A 10092-nucleotide genomic window follows, 5' to 3' on the forward strand; every position below is an offset into this window, starting at 1 on the left:
TAACATAATACAAACACTGTGCAACCTGCGTTTACGTTCCTTATCATGCATTACCATAACTGAAAAATCTTCTTCAGCTCCCACTATAAGAATACATACTTCCTACAGGCACTGCACTAGTCTTGTAAACAATGATATATCACGGACTTAAAGTTTCCTCTGATGTCGTTTTTCCACCTCACTGATGTTTCAGTTGACCTGAAAATTCAAGCCCTCTGTGTTTTCATATTCCACGTCACTGTGCACACCTCTTATCCAACTTTCCACTCTGCTGCTGCCTGTCAGCAGTCATCAGAAATACAGAAGAGACACATACAAAATGTTCACTTGGACCAGTTTTGTGTAGTTGCGTGTGTGTGTGCGCACGCACTTGAGACATCTGGGAGGTCAGCTTGGACCTAAAAACATGATTGCATTTTTGTGCTTTCAAACACCCGACTGACACATTCCCCTGTTTTTTTCCCCCAGTTATTTCTCGGAAAAGCTGTTTTCATCATAAATATTTCACAGACAGGTGGAGGGACTGACTCTCTGGGCTCAAAACATGAAGGACTGACACTCTGCTTCACTGAGGTTTCGCTCTCTGAGTCACAATCATTCATCAGAAATAAGCAACATATGATCTTGTATGTAGAATTAACATCCTTTCAGTCCAGTGTGTAATATTTAAGAGAGGTTTACTGTTTTATTTTAAATTATAAAATATTAAAATGATAAATACTAAATTATACTACCCATAAGTACACTACCGTTCAAAAGGTTGGGGTCACCTATACAATTTTTTTTGCGTTTTCTATTAAAACTCACACTTTTATTCATACTAACAGTTATTTTAACACACACACGCACACTGCTTGACAGTTCCTAAAGGATGATCTTACTGCCACCAGCAGGTCAACCGTTTACCTGGACTGGCACGGTCATTTGAAGACAGAGTGGTTTGCCTCAATCTCAACGTCTGATGGATAGGTTCCTGGTAAAATCTAGACCCTCAGGTCTCCATCGAAATGAATCCCAGTGAAAATGTATCGATCCCCTGACTTTACCTCCGGTATCATCAATGGTTCAGACTCTTAATTTTTTTATCCAACACTTTGATTTATTCGCACAAAATCCAACAACTCCCTCAGCGCAAGCTGCACCTAATTTGTTAGAGTTAAATAAGTTTGGTGTTAATTTGTTGAATTGTTTAGGAATATGTGATGCATTGCGTTCCTACGTACTGAGGGAAATTAAACATCAAAACATGCTCCTTATAGCCTGTTTTTGACATTTCCTTGCTCCAACACACCTGATTCTAATGGTCAGCTCATCAGCAAGTACACTCTTAGAAATAAGGGTTCCAAAAGTGTTCTTCTACAAAGGTTTGAGGTTCTACCTGGAACCACTTGCTTCTGAAAAACCCTTACCCGTAGAAAGGTAACGATCAGTGTTACCAAGAACCGTGGAAAACCCGAAGAAAGGGTTTTTCCAGGGTTCTTGGTAACACTAATGGTTCTACCTGGAACCAAAAAGGGTTCTCGTATGAGGACAAGCTGAATAACCTTATATGGTTCTACTTAGCACTTTTATTTATAAGAGTTTTTATTAGAATCAATTGTGTTGGAGGAAGGAAACATCTAAAACATGGCAGTGGATCCCCAGGACCAGGATTGAGAAACCCTAACGCCGAGTAATGTTGTTATGGACATAAGAAACAAAATAAAACAAATGTATTTTCTTCAACATATCACAACTATATCATAGAGGTGTTGTGAAGTACCAACTAGAAAACATTGCTATTATTCAAACTAAGAAGATTAGCATGCAAACGTAAAGCTACAGGTTGTTTCTGGAGCTTTTCCACATTTTGTTTTTGGTAAAAAGCGTATGATGCATGGATGCATGATTGATTAAGACAATCCCTCTTGCTTTCCTTTAATAAACTCTGGATAACCAGAAACATTCACAGCTGTCAGAATGACAATGAGTCACTTTATCTTAATTCCCACAGCAATATTTTCTCCAGACAGAGAAGTTTTGTCATCGATTGCTTCAGGGTATAACTCAAGACATTCCACTTGATCGGAGTGAGACAGCGCAAACCTGCAGCTACTGCCCAACCGAGAGAAGTGATCGGTTTTGTGTGATAATTTGACAGCGAGGTTAATAATGAAAAGTAGCATTAGTGACAGCAAGACTGAGAGAACAAATGAGAGACAGGTAAGGTTCTATGAAGCAGGTGATGAATGGAGACGGAATGGAAGGTGTAAATGGCTCAATGACACCAGACGACGCTGTAGGCTCTGGAGTTGATTTAGAACATGACACTCCAACTGTTCTTGTCATGTTTCAGCGTATACTTCATGCATCACAACGGCTACGGCTGATGAGTATCAAAAAATTCAGATAAATCAAGGTTTGAAAAGCAACAACACCACATACATGTGGCTCAGTGTTAGTCAAACGTATGAACCTCTTTCCACTGCCACTTATCTCATGGACACTCGAAAAATAGTAAATAATGAAAATATACAGCAGGGGCCTCTCCAAACTGCCCAAATGTAAGATTATTTTAGGGACAAGATTTCACTGCCTCTGGGAATGTGAAAAGATTCAACAGTTTTGGCAATCTGTATGTGATGAGGTTACTGTGGTGATTAAGCAGCAACTATACAGCCTGATCCAATATTATGTTTATTGGCATATATCCTTGAATCGCATAAGAACACTGTACATGTTTTGCTTAAGTTTGGCCGAAAGGTTGTTATGAACAAATGAGTAGGAGATGAGCCTCCTTCAATATATCTGTGGAAGTCTTTGATATCAGACTATATTTCTCTGGAAAAAGACTAAGATTTCATATTAGCAGTCAGAATGACCTTTTTAAAGCAAAGTTTGACAAAGTGTTAAGATCCAGTACCTGAGAACTCAGAGTGCAACTGTCTGAAATGTAAGCCCTAACAAGGACCTTTGAGATAATTGCAGTGGGTGGATTCTGGATTTGCTACATATCTCATATAATCTGTACGCACTGTACTGGACTGAATTTTGAAAATGTTCAATAAAAAGAATGTTAGAAAAACCGTAAATAATGAAAATTGAATTAATGAATGATATCAAAAAACAGAACAAGCTCTCTTGTGTTGATTGTGGAAACCGCATACCAGTGGAAAAACAGGAAATGTGGTAGAAGATGCCACTAACTGGAAGTTTCTCACAACACAAAGCATGGTATTCAATGTACCGCTACAAAGAAAGTATACTACTACAAGTACCAAAACAGTTTAAAGATGAAAAAAAAGTATCAAGTCAAGCACACATGTTATTTATACACTTGATAGATTTAGACACGTAGGCTTGTCTACTTACAGCAGGGTCATGACACTTTATGGAGTTCTTCTTCAGGGCACATCACTTAGGAGAGGTCCATTCTCATCTGGAAAACACATTTTAACACTGGGTTTCTCAATCTTGGTCCTGGGGAACCAATGCCCTGTATGTGTTAGATGGTTCCCTGTTTCAACACACCTGATTCCAATGGTCAGCTCATCAACACACTCTGCAGGAGCCTGATAATGAGCCATTCATTTGAACCAGGTGTGCTGCAGCAAGGAAACGTCTAAAACATGCCACGCACAGTGGGTCCCCAGGACCAGGATTGAGAAACCCTGGTTTAACACATAACTCCATAAACAGACTGGTATCAGTATCCACACAGATTATTGATCTCATCATGAAACCAGACTGGGATCACACATGAAGAGACAGAACAGAGACATAATCCAGTCCCACTCATGAGCTCAGAGTCACAAAATGAGCACTGTCGCCCTCCTGTGGTGAACACCGAGACCAATTAAGTGACACAGAAAAACACACATCTCATTCTGCTCATCAGAGCTGTTCATATAATCTGTGAAGATGGTTAAATGAAGATTAAAGGCGATTATAATCTATATTATAATAACCCTGTCTGTGTGATACTAATATCTCTGCATTACATGATTGTCCTCATCTTTATAGATTTTGTTGGAAATATTCACTGAGCAAAAAGTAGTTTATTCAAGTGAACTATGAGTATACTTATTTTATACTAAAACTGAGACAGTATACTTGAAGTTGACTTTTTATATACTATATTTTGTATACTTAGGAATAGCATTGTGAATTATACTTGGCTTATACTGAAAAGTATAAAGAGAATAAGAGTCGAGAATAAGGTCAAGACATTGACTTGTGCTTACATTTATCAGAATAAAAATGTTTTAAAGAAGTAAAAAGTATACTAAAGTACAAGTATAAGCTTTAGTATTAAAGTATAAGTGTAAGTGTATTAATGTACTTGTTAATGTCTGAGACTTCTGTTTATGCTTTTCAGTAAAAGCCAAGTGGAATTCACTATAATATTCTCAAGTATATAAAATATAGTACATAAAAAGCAAAGTCAACTGCCTCTGTTAAAGGTGCATCATGTAATAAATTTAAAGCAACTGACTATAAAATCCTCCTAATACAGAGACTCAGGAATAATGTTCATATAACATACTGAACTCACCAACAACAACAGTACAGCCAAAATATTTGCATAAAAACATATTTTTGCGGACCGCAAATCATGTTTTGGCATGTGGCGCCATCTACCGCCATCTACCAATCATTGCAGTCAGTAGAGTCTCAGCTACCGAGCAACCACGGGTTGCCAGTTACATTACGTCTGAGCGACAACGGCGGAGAAAACGAATTTGAATTTGAGTGCAGTAACCGTTTCTGGCCACATTCTTACATATGGCGCCTTTAAGTATACTCGTAGTACACTTAGATACACTACTTTTTTCTAAGGGTAGGAACAGTCAGAATGTTAAATTAAAAAAAACAAACTGAGTGGCAGAGGTGCTTCACCAGTTTAATTTTTTAATGAAAGTGAACACACGTCCACCGCCAACACAATTAAGGACACCGACTGTCCAGAGAAGTGAAGTCAATCGACTGTGTTGATGAGGCCGAAACAGGCATCCTGTTTGATATGAACAATTGCTGTTTCTACTGCAGGGGGGTATGCATGTCACTCAGGTCAGGGTGAGATTACATTCATCTATTATAATAAGGAACTGACTCATCCTCTACACTTCTGTCCAAACTCGCCAATTACCACTAATGAGGAGCTACGTGACAATCCATCTGAACTTAAGAATTCCAAGGATTACCTTGATTCCATTTCAAACAGTCACTACCCAATATAAAGTTGCAGTCCTGAAAATGGCCAGTGTGTTGAATAGAAACCACATAAGAGTTTTCTTGCTTAAATTATGTTTATTAAAAAAAAAAAAAAACATATCGAAACAGAACCACTGGTGTAAACATACAGTAACATGAACCAGTGTAGATACTTCACACTTCAATGCAACCCTGTTTAACTTCAACTGAAAAATAATCACACCAGCACTTGACTTCCACACACATTTTAACAGTACATGCTTGATATCACTGTATTAAGTGAATATTCCTAACTATGAAACCCTGATATTATCAACAATATGTGGATCTCTGTTTTTCTAAACTCGGATAATGAAATAAAAGCTCACAGTATAATTGGTACTATAACTGACCAAGAAATCAAAAAGAACGTGAATGCTTATAACTCTATATACGTCCACCTTGGAATTAAATTTAAACTTAAAATAATGTATAGCTTTACTTTGCCAGTAGAAACTGTGGTTGACAGGTTGTTAAAATCACTGTCCAGCGGTTTACAGCAGGTTAATATTGCATTTGGATTGGATCACCATTATACTAACCACATTCAGAGCAGCATTATTCCACGTAAAATAAAGACCTGGTCCTGCGCTAATAAATGTAAAGTGCGAATCAGAGGAGAATCAGAAAGTCCACCCTGTCTCAAGAAACAACATTTGAATGCAAGTGTTAATGGGAACAGTTAGAAAAACCATATTTATAGAACATCCAACAGTCACCTACAGTTAGCGCAACTAAATCAACAAGTTTGGTGGTTTGATACTTGATACTCAATCAATGACGTGCTCTCATCCGGTGTGAACACTAAAGGCCATAATATAAGGAAAATAAGCGTGTTAGTTAAGAGTCTGGACCCCATCAAACCTCTAGAACCACATGTTATTAGTTTGTTTGTGAGACTTTTGGTTCCCGTGTACATAAGCAGTAGAACAGAAAAAACTTAAACCGTTGCCATGTCAACAAACCAGTAACATTCAGTGAAATCACCAGAAACAAAAACGAGTGGAATGATTAAAGGGGGTTAATGTTTCTCATTTCAGAAGCATTGAAAAAAATAATCACATCAATACAGGATTTTCTCCTGAGATATTACGGTGGTATTTTAATCTACCCTTGATACGAAATCACACTGGCAGTGGTGCTTTTTTTTTTCCAGAGGCTTTGATTTTTAAGTAATGGCACATGCTCGAACTCCACACACAGTTTCTCTGTGTTATGTGTATCATCTATAAACCTGAAATAGGTTGAAAAGGTTATCACTATAGTGTAAGGTTGTTATTTGGCAGTTTTAAAGACCACATTTTGATGTTTGTCTCACCATCTTTTTCCTGCATTTTGATACCAAAGTTAAGTGGGAAATTATATTGAATGGTCAAAGTTACTATATGACGATCGTGGTAACAGTCTGGTCCTGACACAGTCATGAATTCCTTCAGTAGCCCCATTCTGTCAATTCCACTTATTGATTCTCCAGCTGGGATCACTATCGAGCAGACATCACAGTTTGGCTTCTTTAGGAAGAACCCTCCTCCTTCTGCTGCTGCTGCATGTCCTGAAAAGGGTAACTGAGTGCGGGAGGAAAGCCCTGATTCCGAGGCTGCTCGTCCAACAAAATCAAATCCTCCACATCTCTCCCTTTGAACCTACGTTTACAGATCTTAACTGTCACTTTTCGCCCCTGAAAGGCTTTAAGGGCTTCTTTGGCAGCCATGGCTCTAGAAGCAGACTCATCTCGGCCATATCCTGTACCCATGTAGACAGTCTGACAGCGAATTTCACACACGTGGCCTTCTTTTTGTGTGCGACCTGTCGGGAGGCCTGTGATGTCCTTCAGTGGCACAAACACACAGGTCAAGGTCTGTTTACATGACTCAACGCAACTACGAAGGACTTCAAAATGGTCCATGTTGGGACCAAAGCCCCCGGCTGACACCAACTTCCAGGCCACTGCCTTGTAGAGGCGGTTAAAGAAAGGCTGGTACTCTGCTGGAGCCTGTGGTTGAGGTCCTGCTTTCTGACTCATCGGCCACGTCGCTGTTCTCCCTGTGGGTCGACAGTCAATCTCGTTAGGGCCACATTTAGCTCTTTTCACACAGTTCTCAGCATCAACCTCTGCAACAAAATGACACAACGGGCAGGGAACAGTGTTGCTCAAACAAAGAAACACCATCTAATGAGGAAACCGTCTCCAGCATCAGGTGTGGGTGTGTAAAGAAAAAAAAGGAAGAAAAGCATGTAATTACACTCACACCCTGCTGCAACAGAAAAGAGCACTGAGAGATGTTTGTGGTCCATAACAAGCAACAGGAAGTTTGTGGGAGTTGCTGCCACCCTCAGCATGTTTAAAGGCTACTTAAGGTAACCAGGAAAACAACTCTGTGTTTATAATTGTGACAGCTCTTCACTGCGTTCATTAAAATACCTATAGCATACCTATAGCATTCTGTTTGGCGGTATGCTATAGGTAATTTTATGAATGCAGTAAAGCTGTCTCACTTATAAACAATTCAGAATGTTTATAAGTGAGACAGTATTCATTAAATGAACTATAGCATACTGCCAAATTTTTATCTATGGCACACAACAGCGATGAGATTCGACAAGAAAGAAACAGAGATGATATTTTGCTTATATTACTAATAACCTTGCAATACTAAGCTTCTGATAAAGCAAATCCTTATGTCTGCAATTATGCCGTTATTTAACAGCATATAGAAAGACAGCTTGCTGGGTGTCAAACCCGATATTTCCTGCTCAAGAAGAAGTGTTTCTTGTTTTGTTTGCCCACACCATTTGCATAGTAATATTTAAAAAGTTTAGTATGTTGATTACCAGTTTCATATGTTTAATATTTAGTTTATTTTATTCAATATACACAAGTAAGGGACAAAATGCAGATGGGAGAGCCAGACCATGAAGGTTGTTCAATAAATGTTTATTTAAGTTGAGCAATTCTGTGTATCATATTAGAAAAAGACATGTCTATGAACCTCTACACAGGAATGTTTTCACACCTGAAAATGTTCTGGTTTCAACCAAATCATAAAGTGCACTTTACGCTTACTTACTACGTCTACTTTAGTGAAAATGTGTATTGCATTACCAGATATAGAACTCCGCTTTCCTTTCACCATAGATTCATCCTTTGTGGTTCTGCGAACAGGAGCATCTTGAACAACTATCCCCTCACTCATCTCCTTGATCTTGTCCATTACAGTCTGTGGGTAGCTGTGGAGTGAAAAGTAAGTAAGATTTTATTCATGCAGCACCTTTTAAAACACAGTTTCAACTTAAAGTTGAAGGCTATAATTTAAACAAATGTGTTTTTAGAAGCGTTTTGAATGTATTTGCATTTCTGACAATTGGGGGAGGCTGTTCCACAGAGATTACAAGGATTTGTGTGGTCGGAATTATATTTGGCAAATGAGAGTAGGGCACTGCAGTAATGGCATGAGAGATGGATGAAGGTATGTATTAATAGCTTCACGTGTCTGTGGAAAAGCATGGGTTTGATTTGAGCCAAGTTTCTTTTTTTGGAGGTAACGTGTGTGAATATGTTTATTTATGTGGTCTAAATTTAGACTGTTGTAAAACTGGATTCCAATATTTCTTGCAGAGGAATTAATATGAGGGATGAGTGAGACAATGCTTAGTTGAATTGTTAGTAGAAGTGAATTTGGTCCAATGAAGAAGACTTCTGTTTTATCAGAAAGAAGGCCATGCAGTGTCAGACTCCATTAAAAATAGGAACTATGCCATCTTCATTAGTATTACTATCAATATATATATTAATACTGGTTGATTTTACTGTTATTGTGACCACAGGCCTCTCTTCTATTAGCTTCGGTTACAATTCCTGCTATTTTCTACATCGATCATTGATGTTACTTATGTATATATATATATTTCTACTCTGTGAATTTGGCGTTTTTGTAAACTGCTGAATCCGTTTCTGTAGAACGACACCCACTACATGTTTGTCCATCCTGGGAGAGGGATCCTTCCTCTGTGGCTCTTCCTGAGTTTTCTTTCCCACTTTTCCCCCCTGTACAAGGTTTTTATGGAGTTTAAGGATAAGGTAGGGTGACCTAGACAGTTAAATGACATCCACTCCATGTTAGTGGCAAGGCAGGTATAAAGAGTGTGTTGGAGGCCGTGTCATTGGGTTTGCAGGAAATAAACAGCTATCAAAAGAACAAGGACAATTCACGCCTCATCTGAGGACCTTGATCTTTGCTCCCTGAAGCTGATCATTCTGCTGTTGTTGTTTTGTCAGTGCTTCATCTTACCTGCAGCCGAGGAAAACGTGATTGGCCCAGACCATAGACAGAGATATCAGCTTATCCAGACCGGTGCTGGGGACCCCCGGCTCCACTGTTGGGAAAGTCTCCATATTTCTCAATATGAACTCTCTCCGAGCGACCCACTGCTTGTTGGTCTCACAATACCCCCTGAGCGAGTCAATCCAGGGGGCCAGGTGCGGGTTCTGGCCCAGGTACTCTGAAACTATATCTTCTCCGCTCCTCTCCTCCGCCATCCCTGCAGTGGCAAACACTGGGTATGAGAAGTGAAAACTCACTATTAATTCCAATAAGATGCACAAAACACACAGCACAAGCCAGGAGACAGGCGTGTAACTACTTCTTTTGTTCGACCACACACCGCTGTGTTTTGTAGCCTGTATCCTAGGAAAGCTAAGTCCAAATACAAACAGACTTTAGCAACTGTTGCTATGTTACAACGAACGGATAGCCGATGACCATTAGCACCGACAACGGTCGCGAAGATGATCACAAATTCCTGCCAAGCTTAATAACAATAGTAACAACAGCAGTAAAAATTGAGATTTTATGTAGTAAC

At 39.1% G+C, this 10092-nt stretch overlaps 1 protein-coding gene across 1 annotated transcript; it reads right to left on the reverse strand.

The window, feature by feature from the left end:
• Positions 1-6644: 6644 nt before the first annotated feature.
• On the reverse strand, positions 6645-9769 carry cdkn2aip (CDKN2A interacting protein; the record flags this gene model as incomplete). The annotated part of the gene is made up of 3 exons (XM_083901262.1): positions 6645-7275; positions 8336-8460; positions 9522-9769. The coding sequence occupies 3 exons, from the start codon at positions 9767-9769 to the stop codon at positions 6746-6748; spliced, it is 903 nt and encodes a 300-aa protein (XP_083757388.1). The 3' UTR covers positions 6645-6745.
• Positions 9770-10092: the final 323 nt, after the last annotated feature.

Source organism: Microchirus variegatus (genome assembly GCF_963457635.1).
Source record: "Microchirus variegatus genome assembly, chromosome: 14".
Taxonomy (NCBI): domain Eukaryota; kingdom Metazoa; phylum Chordata; class Actinopteri; order Pleuronectiformes; family Soleidae; genus Microchirus; species Microchirus variegatus.